Genomic DNA, 20,710 nt, shown 5'->3' with positions numbered 1-20,710 from the left:
GTTGTTATAGGCAAACTCCGCCAATGGCAAGAACTGATCCCAAGACCCTCCAAACTCAATCACACATGCACAGAGCATATCCTCAAGAAGCTGAATAGTGCGCTCACTGTTCGTCCATCTGAGGGTGAAATGTTGCACTTAACTCCACCGGAATACCCAACTCATGCTATATGGCCCTCTAGAATCGTGATGTGAACTAAGTACCTCTATCTGAAATGATGGAAACTGGAATACCATGCAGACAAAAAATCTCCCATATATATATCTCCGCCAGTCGCTCCGAAGAATAGGTATTACACACAGGAATGAAGTGTACGGACTTGGTCAGCCAATCCACAATCACCCAAATGGCATCAAACTTACTCAAAGTCCGTGGGAGTTCAACTACAAAGTCCATGGTGATCCGCTCCCACTTCCACTCCGGAATCTCTATCTGCTGAAGCAACCCACCCGGTCTCCGGTGCTCATACTTCACCTGCTAACAATTGAGGTACCGAGCCACAAATCCAACTATATCTTTCTTCATCCGCCTCCACCAATAGTGTTGCCTCAAATCCTGGTACATCTTTGTGGCACCCGGATGAATGGAATACCGCAAACTATGGGCCTCCTCTAGAATCAACACCCGAAGCCCATCAACATTGGGTACACAAATCCGACCCTGCATCCTCAATACTCCATCATCACCAATAGTCAAATCTATGGCATCACCGTGTTGAACCTTGTCCTTGAGGACAAGCAAATGAGGGTCATCAAGCTGAAGCTTCCTGACACGATCAAATAATGAAGACTGAGAAACCATGCAAGCTAGAACCCGACTAGGCTCCGAAAGATCCAATCTCACAAACTGGCTGGCTAAGTCCTGAACATCCATTGCCATGGGCCTCTCTACTACTGGTAAATAAGTCAAACTCCCCAAACTCTCTGCCCAGTGACTCAAAGCATCGGCCACCACATTGGCCTTGCCGGGTGATACAAAATAGTGATATCATAGTCCTTTAGTAGCTTTAACTACCTCCTCTGGCGCAAATTAAGATCCTTCTGCTTGAACAGATGCTGCAAACACCGGTGATCAGTATAGATCTCACAAGCCACACCGTACAAATAATGACGCCAGATCTTCAAGGCGTGAACAATAGCAGCTAACTCAAGATCATGGACGGGATAATTCTTCTCGTGTACCTTCAACTGTCTGAACGCGTAGGCAATCACCCTACCGTCCTGCATCAATACCACTCCAAGGCCAATCCTCGAGGCATCATAATAGACAGTATAAGACCCCGAACCTATAGGCAATATCAAAATTGGGGCAGTAGTCAAAGCTGTCTTTACCTTCTGAAAGCTCATCTCACACTCTTCCGTCAACTGGAACGGAGCACCCTTTTGGGTCAGCCTAGACATAGGGGCTGCAATCGATGAAAACCCATTAACAAAACAACGGTAGTAACCCACCAAGCCAAGAAAACTGCAGATCTCTATAGCTGAGGATGTTCTGGGCCAACTCTGCACTATTTCCACTTTCTTCGGATCCACCTAAATACCTTCACTCGATACCACATGGCCTAAGAATGCCACGGAATCCAACCAAAACTCACATTTCGAGAACTTTGCATATAGCTTCTTTTCCCTCAAAGTCTGAAGCATAGTCCCCATGTGCTGCTCATGATCTTCCTGACTCCGGGAATACACCAGAATATCATCAATAAAAACAATGATGAACGAGTCAAGATATGGTCGGAACACACTGTTTATCAAATGCATAAAGGCTGTTTGGCCATTGGTCAGCCCAAATAACATAACAAAGAACTCGTAATGACCATACCGAGTCCTGAAAGCAGTCTTCAGGATATCTGGCTCCCGAATCTTTAACTGATGGTAACCTGAATGCAAGTCAATCTTAGAAAACACTCGTGTACCCTGAAGCTGGTCAAACAAATCATCAATACGAGGCAAAGGATAACGGTTCTTCACTGTAACTTTGTTCAACTGCGATAATCAATGCACATACCCGTAGAACCATCCTTTTTCTACACAAACAAGACAGGAGCACCCCAAGGTGATACACTGGGCCGAATGAAACCTTTATCAAGCAATTCCTGCAATTGATCCTTCAACTCAGAAGGGGTCATACGATATGGAGGAATAGAAATGGGTTGAGTGCCTGGCAACAGATCAATGCCAAAATCAATATCTCTATCGGGCGGCATGCTCGGAAGATCAGCTGTAAACACATCAGGAAAATCCCATACTACTGGGACTAAATCAACTGTAGGGTATCAATACTAACATCTCTCACATAAGCTAGATACGCATCACACCCTTTCTCAACCATACGTTGAGCCTTAAGGAATGAAATAACTCTACTGGAAGTATAATCTAAGGTACCTCTCCACTCTACTCGCAATAAACCTGGCATAGCCAGCATCACGGTTTTGGCGTGACAATCAAGAATAGCATAATGGGGCGATAACCAGTCCATGCCCAAGATGATAACATCAAAATCTACCATGATGAGCAACAATAAATCGGCTCTGGTCTCAAAACCACTAAGAGCAACCACACACGATCGATAAATGCAATCCATAACAAGAGAATCTCCCACAGGAGTAAAAACATAAATAGGGGAAGTCAAAGAATCCCGAGATACACCCAAATGCGGAGCAAAATAAGAAGACACATAATAATAGGTGGAGCTTAGATCGAATAAAACTTATGCATCTCTATGACAAACCAGGACAATACCTGTGATGACAGAATCAGAGGCGACAACTTCGGTACGAGCAGGAAGGGCATAATATTTGGACTGGCCTCCCCTTCTAAGGCAACCTCTACCTCCCCGACCTCCATCTCTAGCTGGCTGAGTAGGTGGGGTAGATACTGGAGCAGTAACCATGGCCTGAGAACTTTGCGGGGCACACTATGGATGTGAAGTCTGTGGAGGTGCACTCCTCCCAAGTCTAGGAAATCCCTCACAACATAGTGTGTGTCACCAGACTCAAAACAAGCTCTAGGAGGACGTGGCAGTTGTGACTGGCTCGGGCTAGGTTTGCTAGACTGACCTCTGAAAGCACCCCGCGCATGAGGCGCACTAGATACTGGCGGTGCATAATAAGGCTCCTGAGGCCTAGGAGGAGCTGGAATGCCACTAGCCACTGGAAGAGCTGAATGAACGGGGTGACTCATATAACCCTTACCATGATGAACTGCAGCTGGAGCGCGGGCACCAAAATAATGGCCCAACTCTCGAGACCTCTTGGCCTCCCTCTCCTCTCTATCCCTAGCATGCATACCCTCTATCCTCCTAGCAATGCTCACCACCTGATGATAAGAAATATCCATCTCTAACTCACGAGCCATGCTAGACCTAATGCTAGGAATAAGCCCCTCAATAGACCGGCGAACCCTCTCACGAACAGTAGAAACCAAGGCTGGGACATGTCTAGCCAAGCTAGTGTAACGGACAGCATACTCCGAGGCAGTTATAGCACCCTAGCGCAAATGCTCAAACTCTACGCGCCATGCGTCCTTGAGGCTCTAAGGAACATACTCTCTCAGGAACATATCTGAAAACTGAGTCTAAGTCAGGGAAGATGCCTCATCCGTACTGTCTAACTCATAGATGCGCCACCACTTATAGGCGGTTCCTCGAAGCTAGAAAGTAGTGAAGGAAACTCCGCTCGATCCTGATATACCCATGGTATGAAGAATACGATAGCACTTATCTAGAAATCCCAGAGAATCATCCGATGCTAGACCACTAAATACAAGAGGCTTGTACTTCTCGAACCTCTCAAGCCTCAACTGCTCATCCTCGGAAGTCGCTGCCCTACCCTCGGGCTGACCTAGAATTGCATGTTGTATAAGAATAATCTCCAGGACCTGATCAATATGCACTCGCTGCTCAGGAGTGCTGGCGGCGGGAGTCTGTGCTCCTCCCCCTGCCTGAGATGTAGCTGCAGCAAGGGGAAGCAACCCTGCCTGAGCCAGAGTAGTGTACATGCTCATGAACTGCGCAAGGGTATCTTGGAGAACTAGAGTAGTAGTGGCAGTAGGCGTATTAGGTGCCTGGACTCCGGTTGGAACTGCTGGTGGCACCTTGGTGGCAGCTCGCGCTGGTTCTCTAGCTGCACTGCATGAGCGTCCTCGGCCTCTACCCTGGCTCTGGCCTCTGATGGCTTCAGTAGGGGGCGCGGGTTCCTGATCATCTCTGGTAGCACGTGTCCTCACCATCTATAAGAGAATAGAAAACAGAAGTTTAGAATTATGATATCAAAATCTCGCACTACAAGGAAATCAAATGAAATGGAATTTTTCTAACAGTTATATAGCCTCTTGTAGATAAGTATAGACGTCTCCGTACTGATCTGCGAGACTCTAATAAATCGGCTTGCGATTCATGACTCCTATGAACCTAGAGCTCTAATACCAACTTGTCACGACCCCAGTTCGCCCTCCGTGAGCTATCATGACGGCACCTAGTCTCTACAACTAGGTAAGCCTAACAAATGCGAAAGAAGAACAATTACGGAAAGAAAATAATTAAAACCCGAGATAACAAAATAAAATAGTGTTTAAGATGTCGCTTGGCATATAACAGTACAAGAATCTCAACCTAACACTCCCAAAATCTGGAACCCCATAAATCACAAGCTAAGAGATACATAAAAAAAGCTCTAACTCCAGGAATGTTAATCAAAAGGAAATGCAGAAGGGCTATACTAGTACAAAAAATAGAAAGGGACTCCTCAGTTTGCGGACGCGGAAGATATACCTCGAAATCTCTACAAAAGCGCCTCGCCTCAAGGATGATAAGACTGAGTAGAAGTACCTGGATTTGCACATGAAAAACATGCGCCGAAAGGGCATAATTACACCACAACGGTACTCAGTAAGTGCCAAGCCTAACCTCGGTCGGGTAGTGACAAGGAAAGTTAGGGCCCTACTGAGATTAAATAAATATAAAGATGCCCCCACCCCTTTTATCTTTGCAGTATTGCTTAGCCTAAATGATAGGCTAATCAGGTAAGTGTTAGACTTAGCATTCATAGGCTATTTATTAAGCATGTTTTGTAGTTAAGAGTCTACTGTATCACCCCGATGAGGTTATAGGTTAAGAACTGTATAGACCAAGCAGTTACTAATTTTGACAGTAAATCTTGGTTATACCTTATATAAAATATAAGGTATAACAGTACAGAATAAGACAGTATAATTAAGTGCAACAGTAAAAAGTAACACAAAGTAGAAATAACAACAACAACTATAACAGAGACAAAGAATCACGGAAAGGAATACATCTCAACACAGAGATAACAACCGAGGATCTCTTAGTATCCTCAATATGTGTGTTGGGTATCTCTCAATATCCCGAAAATCTCTAAGTATCCTCAATATGTATGGTGGGGATATCTCGGTATCCCAAGGATCTCTTAGTATCCTCAATATGTGCTTGGGATCTCTTGGTATCCCGCACTACAGTCCAAATCGATATATATATATATGTGCAGAGGATCTCGCAGGTTACCGTCCCGTAGTCCCAAAGTAAACACGCAGAAACAACACGAAGAAGAATACTCAATCAAATTCAATTTCACACTAAGGTAAAATAGGTATTTCTAACCTAGCATGCTACACATAGTCCAAATAAGACAGTTTGAGCAAATAAAACAATTAAGGCAATTAGACATGATTCCCTAAGCTAACAGCAGGCTTGATTGCAAGTAGAATAAACAGGAAGGGAAAACACAATTAAAGTTACTTAATGAAAATATGATTTTCAACAATTAGCATAAGTACGCACTCGTCACCTCACGTACAAGGCAAACCACTTACCTCGAACCGGCTCAATATCAACTCGAAACCACGCTTTTTCCACGAGTACTCGACTCCAAATGGCCCAAATCTATTCAAATCAATTGCATAATATAAATATAACTTCAAGTAACTGATTACACTAATTATTCAAAGCTAAAACGCAAAATTAGATAAAATGACCAAATGCCCACGGGCCCATATCTCGAAATTGGGTAAGGTTTACGGATTATGAACCATCATTCACTCACGAGTCTAACCATACCAAAATTATCCAAATCCAATGTCAAATTCCCAATCAAAACTTGAAAATTAGGTCTAATAGCTTTTCCAAATTTTTCCCCAATTTCTCACCCCAAATCCGAAATTAGATGATGAATTCGTGTTGATAAATGGATTATAAGCAAAAAAGAGTCAAGAATTATTACCCGCAAACTCTCTCCGAAAATCTCTCCAAAATTCGTCTCCTACCAAGCTCCCAATTAAATTTTGTGATATGATCTTAAAACCCTCGATTTTGAAATTTAAGTTCTGCCCAGACGCGTTCTTCTTCGCGAACGCGAGACTACTCATGATGCACAAAAATCCTCCTGGCCAACTTCCTCTTTCGCGAACGTGAGGGTCCACTCGCGAACGCATAGCTTCAGCTCCAACCTTCGCGAACGCGACTCAATACTCGCGAACGCGTAGAGAAATTTCATAGGGTCCCCAACTGTTCAGCCTTTTCGCTTCGCGAACGCGCTCTGCTCCTCGCGTTCGTGATACTTCCCCTGGCCAGCCTTCGCGAACGCGATCTTCCCTTCGTGAATGCGAAGGCCAAAAGTCTGCAACAGAAAAACCAGCAAATCTGTTGCACACCTATGTCCAAAAATGACCCGTTGAGCATCCGAAACACACCCGAGGCCTCCGGGACCTCAACCAAACATGCCAACCAATCCTAAAACATCATTCAAACTTGTTCCAACTTTCGGAACGCTCAAAACAACATCAAAACACCAATTTAACATCGGATTCAAGCCTAAGAACTACAAAAACTCTCAATTTACGCTTTCGATCAAAAAGTCTATCAAACCTAATTTGAATGACCTAAAATTTTGCAAGCACGTCACATTCAACACTACGGGGCTACTCCAACTTCCGGAATCCCATTCCGACCCCGATATCAAATTCTCACTATCGAACTGGAAACTTCAAAATTTCAGCTTTCGGCATTTCAAGCCTAAATAAGCTACGGACCTCCAAAACACAATCCGAATACGCCCCTAAACCCGAAATTACCCAACGGAGCTAACGGAATTGACATAATTCCATTCCGAGGTCGTTTTCAAACTACTCCGAATACGGTCCAAATTCTAAAACTTAAACTCTCATTTAGGGACTAAGTATCCCAAAACTTTCCGAAACTCCAAATAAATCCTCCTGGCAACTCACACTAGCAGAAACAAATACGGGGAAAGCAGTTAACAGGGGATCGGGGCGTAAATTCTTAAAATGATCGGCCAGGTCGTTACACGTGAATTGAGAGTAAAATAACAAGGCAATTTTGCAAGCAGTTCGTGTGTGATTCAAGTGTGCAAACCTGAAGCTACATGAATCAGATAGAAGAATCAGCATCATATGTCTGTCTTTTATTCTAGTTCAATTGTAGTAGGTGTTTTCATATTATACTTTTCAGCTTTATCTAGAGGCAATTGTAATAGGTACTCAGAGTTTTCAAGTTAGAGTTAACTTGAAGTTCTCGGAACAGTTATAGGATGTGTGCTATAACGGGATTAATAGAGTTAATCCTAGGTTTACAAAAGTGTTTTTGTAAATGCAGTTTTTGGCCCAGTGATTTTAGTAGAGTGTTTGGGAAAATTCTACTGGAAAGTAGGTCGTGGGTTTTTTCACCTTTTGAGCCAGGTGTTTTCCACGTAAAATACTTGTGTTCTTTACTTTCCGCATTTACTATTTCTGCAATAATAGGTTAAGGAACACTTAGAAGAACCAGGTCCTTCCATAATCAGTTTAAGTGAAAAATTGGTTACCACATAAATCACCCTCTTTTGTGTGGTATTGAAGTATAAAACATCAAATCTCAGTAATCTCGATCCAAAACCTACTATATCACACCACATTAAAAGTATATTTTAGTCGTTTAGCCCTACGATTAGTCCGTTTATAACGAGTACTGCTCCTGATCATAAGATTAAGAATGGAGTAGTTTTTTGAAAAGAAAATTTGCTAAACTATGTAAATGTTGAGTATATTAAACCTTCTTTTAATATAATACTATCCACACTTATAAAGATCATGGCTTCCTTTTGCACATTTATTTGCCCTTTTTTTTGTTTGTTTTAAATGAACAACTAGCCGTCAGAGACTGATACCCCACCTAATTTGGATTATTTTAAATTGAGAAAACTTTAGCGACTATTCATAAACCACTCTTTCTGCCAGTAAAGATGAAACTAGAGACCATGAATCACAGGACGATAATAAATTTATTTGTTGCCACAGTACAACTTTTTCAATCAAAGGCTATAGATAACTAAATGATGATCAAATAACTAGACAATTGGTTAAAGTACCTGTACACATCAAAATATCAAATAATGGGAAGTCGTCACACTGAAGGAGGAAAAGAAGGGTCTTATACGAACAAACTGTAAATCCCATGGATACAAAATATACTAACTTCACCAATAGATTACTATTCATTTTTAACTTTTTTGGAGCCTGGAGGTAGGAGTTTATCATTTAGTTCGGCTTTCACCTTTTCTTAGATTCTTGTACGTATCATATATTGTCTTGTAAACCCGTAGATAGTAGATACTGTCATGTCATTTATGCAGCGGAATAATGATGGTTAACTAGCATACAATTACATATAAAACAAAGAGAAAAGATGAAATAATACAAGAATTTAATAAGGTTCGGCCAAATTTATTTCCTCAGAGATAGAAACAGAAAAAAATTTCTCCTATGGAAAAAGATAAAAGCATAGTATATAAAATATACAAAATTATAACCATTTTATATATCTCACATCGAGATTGTGCTCGAACAATGGCTGCAACCTAAGAAGTGCAAACTCGCAATCTGGATCCACATAATTCAAGACACAAAAGTCATCAATTTCTTTCGTTCTTGTGTTCTTGTAAGATGTAAATAATTTGGTCTTCATTTCTCACCTAAGTATATATTTTGACTAAATATCCTTGTACATATAACGAGTAACGAATCATCTGTAATCTCATTATTTGGAAAAAAAATGAGGAAGAAAAAAATAGCCAAGCCCAGAGTTCACTATAATCCAAAGGGTCAAAGCAAATGGGGTTTTGAATGCATCCTTTTAGATGAGAAATCAATGATAAACACCCAAACAAAGGTCCACTGCAATTATTGCTCCTACACAAACTATTTGTTCTTATTATAAATAATACACCAACCAATCAAAGCTCTTGGTCATCTCTTGGTCTTAGTAGTCCTTCAGATAATATTGAAAAATGAGATCTTCTTGTATGTTTCTTCAAATAATGGTTATTCTTTTCATAACCGTGACTAACATTGGCGCTCAAACTCAACCCTTAACCAACAAGAAGCTGCTAAGGCCCTTTAACAATACCATTTCAGCCCTCTTCGTTTTCGGAGACTCCACAGTTGACTCTGGCAACAACAACTATATTAGCACTGTAATAAAATGTAATTTTCCACCATATGGAAGGGACTTTTTGAACCACATTCCGAGTGGAAGATTCACCAATGGCCGCCTCGTCACAGATTTCGCGGGTACGTTCTAGCTATATATGTTAACCATGTAAACTGGTTGGTTTTCTCATTGTGTATATAAGTATGTTTTCTCACAGAAAAGAACAAGAAACATATAACAAAAATGTATATATGTCCTTTAATTTTTCGTTTGTCTTTTTTTTGGAACAGCGTCTTATATAGGACTCAAAGAATTGGTGCCACCCTATCTTGATCCAAAGCTCAGCTTGGAGGAGCTGATGACCGGCGTTAGTTTCGCCTCCGCTGGATCCGGTTTCGACCCTATCACAGCTCAATTAAGCGTCTCTCTCTTCCCTTCTGTCACAATGACTTGTTCATTGTATTATTTAATTTGGTGTACAAGTTTATTCAACTTTGTTTTAACTTATATGCATTAATTAGTATCAATAATTTTACAGTATATTATCAATTTATTCTAAAATATTTTAGCACGTTTCTTGGATTTATTTTTCAGGGTATTAATCACATACTAATATTATCGACTACTAATTGTCTTAAATAGCTTTGAAGTGATCTGATGTGTAAGTAAGATAAACTCATTCAAGTTTACCATTATTAACAGCTTTATAATAAGTGGAATCTTCACATAATCAACGTAACATTATGCACGATACAAATACAATGTGTAGTAATTAGTGCAACAGACACAGATGCGTGGATTTAGACTTGTTGAATGCTAGCTCACTTTTATTTTTAAGCAAATTGCTCTACAACAGTAAATTATAAGTAGCTGTATTGGAACGTCTATTAATTAATGCGTAAATTCTTAAAGTGGTTTATATATGTGGGTTTTTTTCCCATTACAGATTAAAGTAGATAACGACAAAGGGTTTTATATAATTTTCCAGCTAACCGTTACAATCTTTTACGTAAACTTAATTAAGTTGTTCTTTTTCCTATAAGGGATGTGAGAGTAATAAGAGTTTATCTACATCTTAGGAGTTATGTTGTATACTTAGATTTTTTGAGAATCTTTGAATTACCTACTAATTTCTATCAGTGCGAAAAATGTGTCTCGAAGGATAATTAAGAAAGAGAGAAAAGCCTTTTATTTGAACAGAAAGTTATTGAGAATATGGTGATTTGATATGTGGCAGGGCGTAATCCCATTGCAAAAGCAGCTGGAATATTTCAAGGAGTACAAAAGGAGACTCGAAAATGCTATTGTGGAGGAAAGAACGAAATTGCTAATAAGCAAAGCAGCATTCCTTGTAAGCGCTGGGACAAATGACTTCCTTGTTAATTACTTTAGCACCCAATTTCGAAGTAAAACCTACACTGTTTCCGCCTACCAGCACTTCTTGCTGCAACACGTTCAACAATTTGTCCAGGTAAATCTATTTAATAAAGGAGTATAAGTTTCGAGGAGCTAGAAATTTCACTAAGGAGTGTTACAATTAATATAAAATTAAATACACAAAAAAATCAACGAGATTTAAAATAATAGGAATGTGGGTATTACAATACGATTTTTATTTTTATTTTTGGCGAAGGGGTTGCCTTGGTTAAAGGTAGCTCCGTCGCTGGTATAGATGTGGTGAAATACATTGATAATTTAGTTAAAATAATTATGAACATGCTATCACATGTTAAACTATGGTTTTACTAGTCTAGGTTTCAAAAAGGAAATGTATAAAATGCTAACTAGAAGTTGAATAGAAAGGTTTATTAAGGAAAAAAAACACAAGTCCGAAGTACTTCTATGCATAACTTTAATTAATTACAAAAGACTTTCTTTTTTTTATGTAGAAAAATGGAATAAATTGACACTTCGATATAAAAATGGCTACCTTAATAATATACAACTCCAATAAATCTAATTACCACAGAAAAAATATCAAGGAAAGTCTATAATTACTCCTTGCTAAAATGTAAAAGTTGAAGATAAAAAGTAAAACCCTTTTATATAAGTTGTTTAAGCAGCTTCTCTAATTTCTAAAAAAACAAAATAAAAATATTTCCACCTGTACGACTTAAGTATATTAGTACTATATTTTTTCAGCACTGTCTGTGATAATCAGAAGCTGCAGTAAATAATATTGGTGTTAATTTATGAAGGGGGCAGGGCTAATTTAAGTGTGTAATTACCAGGAAAAAGAGGAGAAAAGCCAAAGAAAGAAAGTTAGGTGTTGCAACTTAATGGAAATAATTGATTTTCCTGAACAAAATTTAAATGATTGAAAATGCACGTTTAAACCGAGACCTCGAGTTCCCACTGTGTTTTCTCTAACCAAAAGGGAAAAACACGAGCCATAATTAATTTTTTTACCACTTTTGGTTGAAGGACACTTGAATCTCATTTTATATAGCACTAATTTTCTTCTTTTTTTTTTTTTTGGCTGCTCTTGATTTTGTTTAATACTTCACTTTATGATGGAAGCATCAAATCGTCATGTTACCCGCTGGCTGGTGTTATCAATAAAATTCAGAAAGCTGAAAAAGTAAAATAAAGCACACAACCACCAAAGCTTGATTTTTGTTTTAATTTCTATAACATTTGTTTTTTGAATGGCAGAAGTAATGAGGATATAAAGTGATTAATTAGCATGTTATGGTCATGTTAATTGATTTAGGATTTATTGGCTGAGGGAGCTCGACTGATCGGAGTTGTAGGGGTACCGCCGCTTGGGTGCTTGCCGGTGCTCATCACCTTGAACCACCACAGCCCATTGCAACACCGTGAATGCATTGATTCATATTCCGCCGTGGGAAAAGAGTATAATTGGCACCTACAAAATTTGTTAAAGATTATGAGAATTCATGGCACACAATTAGTCTATGGTGATATATACAATTCTTTAAATGACATGATACAAAATCCCAACCACTATGGTGCGTCACCAAATCTTTTATTTTAATTAAGTCCATTCATTTTTTCTGATTAAAAATGCATTGTACCATTTATTTTTTTTATAGGTTTTGATGACGTCTCTTCAGGCTGTTGTGGAAGTGGGCTTTTCGAGGCTGCAATTTTCTGCAATCCAAACTCAATTGTTTGCAATAATGCTTCGGAATATATTTTTTGGGACGCAGTCCATCCAACTCAAGCTACTTATTATAATTTGTTCCGATCCTTGCGTCCCATCATTGATTCTGTTATCAAACAATAACAATTTTTGGGTTTAAAAAAAAAGGAAAAGATGTGTTTGATGAATGAAAACTGTTTAAGAAATCTGTTTTCATGATTCTATCATTATGGTGGTATGATGTCTTGTGTTTTTTCTTCCCTACTTTGCAAATACTTTTTAGTGTTTAATATTTCTTGGTTGACCAAAGATATATAGAAGTAGCAGCTTGAGAGCCACTTTTTGAAAGTTTTCCATATATTACCAATTCCCTTTTGATGTCTGTAGTAGAATTGAATAGAATTAAATTAGAGGGAAAAAGCACCAATCTATCCTATTAAGGGGTATCCATGAGCAATGGCGGAACAAAAAATTAATACAAGGGGATTCAAAAAAAATTTAGAATGTCATGTTTGGGATTCAAACTTATGATCTAAAATAACTTTTGAACCCCTTTTTACTATATTTTTTCTTTATATCAAGGGAATTCAATGGCTTATGTATAACTTAAAAAATTAATTCACCCTATTTACACAGTGTAATTTTCGATGAAGGAGGTTCAATTCCTTCCCTCCACTTATATTCGCCACTGTCCATGAGCCCTTGAAATATATAGAGATTGAATGTTATTTTGTGCCGAGGGGAAATAAAAGCCGATTGATAATATATTTTGTCTATACTTCCTTTCAAATTGCTAATATATTGACCAAGCCCTCGGTTGGTGTCCGGCGACACGCCTTGATATATCCGAGTTGGGAATGACACTCCCTTTCAGCTTAAGCGAGGGGTGTTGGGGTGGATTTTCGGTCTGGCCCAGATGGCCCAACGTTAATAAACGGGAGAAATTCAAAAATAGCCAGATTTATAAATGGTCGTTTAAAAATAGCCCAATTTTAAAAGTAAACGAAATTTAGTCATTTTCATGTAAAGATAAATTTGAACGAAAATACTGTTCAAAACCCGAAAAAATACGCCGGTATATTATACTGGAGTTCCAGGATAAGTATGCTGGAACTCCAGCATAATATGATGGAGTTCCAGCATAAGTACACTAGAACTCCAGCATAATATACTGGAGTTCCAGCAAGTATAATTGTCCAGTATAATATACTGGAGTTTGGAGCACCGGTGCTCCAGTCTCCAGTATATTATACTGGAGTCAGCAAAGTATACCGGTCCAGCATAATATGCTGGAGTTCATACACAGGTGCACCGAACTCCAGTATATTATGCTGGACTGGTCTCTGTTGCAGCAAAATAGTGGCTATTTTTCATTGACTTCGTAAACGCTGGCTATTTTTGAATAACCAGCCCGAAAACTGGCTATACCGTGCTATTTTTACTGTAATAAACCCACTCAAGCCCAACATGACAAGCCCATTCTAGAAGCAGTTCATGTCTAATTATATGGGCTTTTCCCACTTTTAGCCTAGAACTAGAATAATTGGCATCCTATAACAACACATAATAGGAATTGGCAATTTTTTAGCCTTATATTAGGTTTGGCAAAGATAGCCCCAAATAATTGGCATTCTATAGCCAAATCTTAAAAATACTACTCTCTTTTATATTTTCTCTCAAAAAAAACTACACGCTTATTTTGGCTTTCCTCCCCTTTTCTCTCCTTATATTTCTTCTTCTATCTCTTCTATTTTGCTCTCATAGTTTAGCAAAATTCTTGCAAATTATGCATAAAAAATCAGTGGGATGAAAAGGTAAGGTTGATCTCGCATCAGAAAAAATCAGAAGCAAAAATTAAGAGAGAAAAAATATATTTCAACTTTGTTTTTCTTCTCTCTTCTTTTTCTTTTGGTTGGATTGAATGAGTGGGTATGATTGAAATTGGTTGAAAATACCTAAACAAGGCTATATACAAAATTTGAGCAAGATTAGCAAAAACTAAGAGAGAAAAAATATATTTCAGCTTTATTTTTCTTCTCTCTTCCTTTTTTTGGGTTGGATTTAATGAGTGGGTGTGATTGAAATTGATTAAAAATACCTAAACGAGGCTATATACAAAATTTGAGCAAGATTTGAAGTGATTTAGATTGGTTTCAGGTAAGAAAATCAGACCTAAAAATCCAATTACGACATGTGTATATCACATTGTATATCGTGTATATCACACACAGGTTTTTAAGGATGTCTATGAATATCACTTTGTATATCGTGTACAACACAACTTTTTTATGGACGCCCATGTATATCATATTATATATCGTACATATAACACAAATTTTCATAGATATACACAGATACAAATAATATACATTAGATATCACTGATGTACATAGAGATATACATGGGTTACAATTTTGGTATACACATGTCCGATGTGCTATACACTGTAATATACAAATATTACAATATTTTTATTGTGATATACATTGATATAACGGCAATAACTACATATATAATTTTATATTATTGATATACAAAGAATAATATTATTTATATACAAAGAATGAAAATAAAATTTTAATATACATGTTGATATAGACAAAAGAAGAAGAAAAAAGTTGTGATATACATATTATTATTGTGATATACATTTATTGGCTATTTGATGGCAATATATATAACTAGGGCTATTTTCTGCCAACTATATGAGTATGTTGTTATATCATACCAAAACCCCAAACAATTTTGGGTCCAACCCAACACCAATAAAAGGCCCACTCAGATGTTAACCCAGCACCAAAAGTAACAAAAAAAAATTGGCATCTTATAACAACACATAACAGAAATTGGCAATTTTTTAGCCTTATATTAGGTTTGGCAAAGATAGCCCAAAGAATTGGCATTATATAGCCAAATCTTAAAAAAAACTACTCTCTTTTATATTCTCTCCTAAAAAAAATACACGCTTATTTTGGCTTCCCTCCCCATTTTCCCTCATTGTATTTCTTCTTCTATCTCAAAGAGGAGGGGGGAGAATTTACAATTTTTTTAATTTTTCCTTTTATCCACTCCAATTGCATCGTCAAATCAGCATCCATAACCACCAATGCCTTCCCGACGTCGTCCAGTTAATTTCCACCGCAACCAAATAAGATCAACCTACAAGATGTGAACGCTACGAGATTCTTAGGTTTTTAAGGAATTTTCGGATCCTCCTCAAACTTAAGAGAAATACATGAGGGCAACTAATCATGTTATTGAAATGGATGGTGATTCACTCAGCGTAGATGCGCGCCTAAACGAGGCTATATAATATATCTCAACTTTGTTTTTCTTCTCTCTTTCTTTTTTTTTTTGGTTGGATTGAATGAGTGGGTGTAATTGAAATTAGTTGAAAATACCCAAACGAGGTTGTATACAAAATTTGAGCAAAATTAAAAGTGATTTAGACTGATTTCAGGCAAAAAATCAGACCTAAAAATCTAACTATGACATGTGTATATCATTTTGTATATCGTGTACATCAGTGTATATCACACACAAGTTTTTGAGTATGTCCGTGTATATCACTTTGTATATTGTGTATACAACACAATTTATTTATGGACGCCCATGTATATTACATTATATATCGTATATATAACAACAACAACCCAGTATAATCCCATAAGTGGGGCCTGGGGAGGGTAATATGTACGCAGACCTTACCTCTACCCCGAGGGACATAGAGGCTATTTCCAGGAGACACTCGGCTCAAGAAAGCAACAAGAGACGCTATATTAGTACTATCAATAGACTCATAATAAAATAACATAAATCCATAACATAACATAAAATACCATAAAATAACAAACTAACAGCAATATAAGAAATATAGAAAATACGAGAAAGATGTAAAATATACTAATAACCAATAGATAAAACCCATCATCAGTAGCTGATCAGTAGCATCATAAGACTAACTCCTAACTGGCTAGTCTCACTCTAGTGCGCTGTAGAGATATTCACAATTTTCCTCTAACCTACAACCTTAATACTCAACCTCCACAATTCCCTGTTAAGAGCGCTGTATACCGTATATATAAAATAAATTTTCACGGATATACATAGATACACATGATATACATGAGATATCACTGATGTACATAGAGGTATACACGAGATATAATAGGGGATATACATGTGGAGTCGTCTTGAACTTGAGTTTTCAATCTGAAATGTGTTATACAAAGAACGATATAAAATTTTAGTAATTTTCTTTGATATACACATTATTATTATGTTATACAATGTGATATACAAATAATATAATTATTAATTATTGATCGAAAAGGGAAAATAAATTTTTGATATATCATGTTTAAGCAAGTTCTAAAATATAAAAATAATAAATATAATTGTGGGAGTAAATAATATTTTGATATACAAAGAAAATTAATTCTTGATATACACAAAGAAGAAAAATAAATTTATGATATCTATTTTGGTATACACATGTCCGATGTGCTATACACTGTGATATACAAATAATACAATATTTTTATTGTGATATACATTGATATAAAGACAACAAAAAATAATATTATTTATATACAAAGAATGAAAATAAAATTTTAATATACATGTTGATATAGACAAAGAAGAAAAAAAAGTTGTGATATACATATTATTATTGTGATATACATTTATTGACTATTGATGCCAATATCTATAACTAGGGCTATTTTCTGCCAATTATATGGGTATATTATTATACCATGCCAAAACCTACACCAAAAATTATTTGTATTTGGTTGTCGAAAAAGTATATAAAATTTATACAATTTTTTTTGTGCATATATATATGAGAGAGGCTATACAATGTCATTTTTCCTAATTTTGTTATTATTCTCACTATTATATTTCTTTTATGTAAATTGAAATACATGAGATTTTTTAGAATCCGAGGTGATATTCATTTAAAACTTATTCTTTTAACATGGTCTCTAAGGTTTCTCACTAATATATTAGATTTCTCTCTTTCATTCTTGATGGTTTCAGTACTATCTTATCTCTCAAGCATTTCGGTCTTCAAATTTCCATAAATCACCAAGTACTGAATTTATTTCTTTAAAAGAAAGAAGAAGGAGAAAAAGTTGTGTGATGCTCACAACTAGGGATGCATATAGGTCGAGTTGGCTCGGATTTTTTAATTACCAAATCAAATCAATTGTTTCGGATTTTTATGTGTAAACCAAACCAAACCAACAAGAGTCGGGTTTTTCAATCTCGATTTTTCTCGGGTTTTTCGGTTTTCTCGAGTTTTTTGGATTTTTTCGGATAAAATCTTCATAGCATAAAATATATAATTTGTGCTCTAATTTTTCGGAGGTCCTAGTAGAATAAAACTATATAAGATGTTTTCCAAGAAAATAATACAAAACAATCTGAGAAGAGACATGATTGTACTAAAATACTCAACAAGTCGCATAAAATAAATATTGCTAATTAAGAACTCATAATGAAAATAAACATAATTTAAAATTACTAATAAGTCATCATGCTAAAATAAATATTAAGTATTAGTTACATGACTAAATAATGATAAAAATAAGTTATACATTTTCATTATCTAAACTAATGCAATACTAAAAGAATAATTAGACAAGACCATTGTCATTCCTACTTCCTAGTATTGATAAAAAAAAAATTGAAAATTTTACATCCGATAGAAAAGCTTAATACCCTATTTATCTTAAATAAATATCATTTTAAAAATTATATTATATAGTTACCTTTTACCCTTTACAACAAAATATCTAATTATAGTTACATCCTACACTTAAGGTACCATATACGCTAATTAATATTTTTCTCTCATTTTTCAGATTTTCTCTCACATAATCACGGTAAATTTCACAAACCACGTTCTCTCTCTCTCTTTGCATACACTTTACTCTCTTCTCCCACAAAACTACGATTCAGACTTCTTCTCCCACCCAAATTCACTAGGTCTCCCCTATCACTCCCCAGTTAGTTTCTCTCTAAAATCGCGGTTTTATTTCTTGATACAAATTCTTGTGGTAAGTATTTAGCTTCTTAGATTTTGATACAAGTATTTAGCTTCTTCGATTTTGATACAGATTTTTGTTTGCTTCTTAAACAATAACCATTGTTATTGTTTACTCAACAGAAAGCTATCGTTTTTCTCTCTAATGTCGGATTCCACGTCACACAAGATGGTAACCAGAGGTATACCCACCAAAATTCTCAATTTTGATGGCCCATCATTCTCGTTGCAAATAACTCAAGCGGAGTCGGAATTTGCAGGTGTATCAGCAACTACAACTTCAAAGAGAAGAGCTAAATTACACAATGACAAATCGAAAGAAGTCCAAGTTGAGAAATCTTCAAAAAAAACAAAAATTTCAGTTGCGAAAAAGAGGAAAAAACCTATGAATGATTCTTCATGTGCCAAGGTTAAGGAAGTTGATGCAAAAAAAAAAAAAAAAGCTCAGATACACAGCACGAAAAGGTAATTGTTATTGTATCAATATGAATTCAAAGTTGTTGATGTGATTTAGGGGTACATTGATGTATTCATAATTATTCATGTGATTTATATGTATGTTGATGTATTCGTATGTATTTAGTTTTATTCATAAGTATTAAAACAATCCATAACTCATTTCCACATTTACAATGTCATTAACTGAGTTGTGCTTACTTAGTTATTATATGTTGTATTTAAATGCATTTATATGTATTCAAATTTACATTCACTGTATTTCCGTACTTATTACAGTTTTCCTTGCATATTGTATGTAGATATTCACTGTTTTTTACTCAATGGTATGAATATGTATTTCAATATTTAATTGTATCTAGTTGTATTTATATGTATTCATAACACTTAATGAGTTTATGTATTGATGATGAATATGAAGCCTTTTTAAAATTCTTGTTTGTATGCAGGAAATTAAACTGTTTGTGAAACACCCGCCAAGATTATCACAACATATTTGTTCATATACAAATACAAACATAGTATCCGATCTCAAAGAAAAGCTTACTCCAGAACAGTATAAACTATTAAGTTCTATTTGTTTTGGAAGTCTCCTTGATATGGATCAGTGTGAGGTACAACATCAACTCTTCAGGTGCTTCATGGTTTTGCAGTTAGAAGGAAGTACTGATGCCGTATTTTCAATACACATAAATGGTACAACAATTTCCTTCTCAATCAGGGAGTTTGTGCTCGTCACTGGTCTCAAATGTGTTGGTGATCCACATGAATTTAAGTTCAACACAGAGGTGCCCAACCGTATTGTTCAGACATACTTTGGCGGTGCAAAACTGGTTAAAAAGGAAGCTTTATTGTCATGCTTTGATGAAAAGAAATGGGGTGATGATAATGATGGGGATGCCATCAAGATAGCATTGTTGTATCTCATACATACATGGATATTCTCGTTAGAGAAGAAAACCACAACCATCCCACGACTATATTTTGACTTGGTCGAGAGTGGGAGATACTCTGATTATCCTGGGGTACTTTTGCATTCAGCAACCTTATTACATCTATTAGTAAGAAAATAGATTATCACAAGAAGCACTATAGGATTGCTGGGATGCCTCTCGCCATGCAAGTTTGGTTTTATGACTGTTGTTCAAAAGTTGACCCCAAAATTACAAAGCGCCTTGGTAATCGGGTACCTAGATTACTCAATTGGAGAAACACTGTCAATCAACCAACTTATGCTTATCTGATGAACGACATGTTCAAATGCCAGGGAAACATGGTAAATTACTATTTCAAAAGTTTCTGAAATTTGCATACAATATTTGCCAAGTATAGAGTATTCTGCATATAACATACATCTGAATATGTACTATATTTTCAAGTTGCATACAACCAACAATTCCATACAAATACATACATTATAATCTACATACAACATACATATGCATATAATATACATCTAAATACTGTGAGCACGTGATTTTTGCCACATACAAATTACTCCAAAATAATTCCTGAAATTAGGTCTTTTCTTTAATTATGTGTTATTTTTAGGAAATATTGTACGGATTTCCTGTTTGTTTGCATAGGTATAGGTGCGTGTGTAATTTTATTAATGCATTTTTAAAAAATACAAAAAAATAATATAATGTAATATGTG

The 20,710-nt window shown here is 36.3% G+C and overlaps 1 protein-coding gene across 2 annotated transcripts; it reads left to right on the top strand.

Moving 5' to 3' along the window:
- The first annotated feature begins 9,228 nt into the window (after positions 1-9,228).
- On the top strand, positions 9,229-12,804 carry LOC107802745 (GDSL esterase/lipase At5g45960). 2 transcript variants are annotated; one of them, XM_075250257.1, is made up of 5 exons: positions 9,229-9,582; positions 9,733-9,863; positions 10,680-10,793; positions 12,156-12,414; positions 12,499-12,804. In XM_075250257.1, exons 1-5 carry the CDS (start codon positions 9,300-9,302, stop codon positions 12,690-12,692), a joined length of 981 nt encoding a protein of 326 aa, XP_075106358.1. In that variant the 5' UTR covers positions 9,229-9,299; the 3' UTR covers positions 12,693-12,804. The 2 variants fall into 2 exon arrangements, with proteins under 2 accessions (XP_075106358.1, XP_016481788.1); XM_016626302.2 differs by having other exon boundaries at positions 9,233-9,582; positions 10,680-10,913.
- Positions 12,805-20,710: the final 7,906 nt, after the last annotated feature.

This window comes from Nicotiana tabacum, chromosome 3 (genome assembly GCF_000715075.1).
Source record: "Nicotiana tabacum cultivar K326 chromosome 3, ASM71507v2, whole genome shotgun sequence".
NCBI classification, from domain to species: Eukaryota; Viridiplantae; Streptophyta; class Magnoliopsida; order Solanales; family Solanaceae; genus Nicotiana; species Nicotiana tabacum.
This window is presented reverse-complemented; position numbering and strand designations above follow the sequence as displayed.

Excerpts from the sequence above, each read along its gene's own strand:
- LOC107802745 (XM_016626302.2), top strand. The coding sequence starts at position 9,300 with ATGAGATCTTCTTGTATGTTTCTTCAAATAATGGTTATTCTTTTCATA. Across the intron at positions 9,583-9,732 it reads CCTCGTCACAGATTTCGCGG|CGTCTTATATAGGACTCAAA; the intron begins GTACGTTCTAGC and ends TTTTTGGAACAG. Across the intron at positions 12,415-12,498 it reads ACAAAATCCCAACCACTATG|GTTTTGATGACGTCTCTTCA; the intron begins GTGCGTCACCAA and ends TTTTTTTTATAG.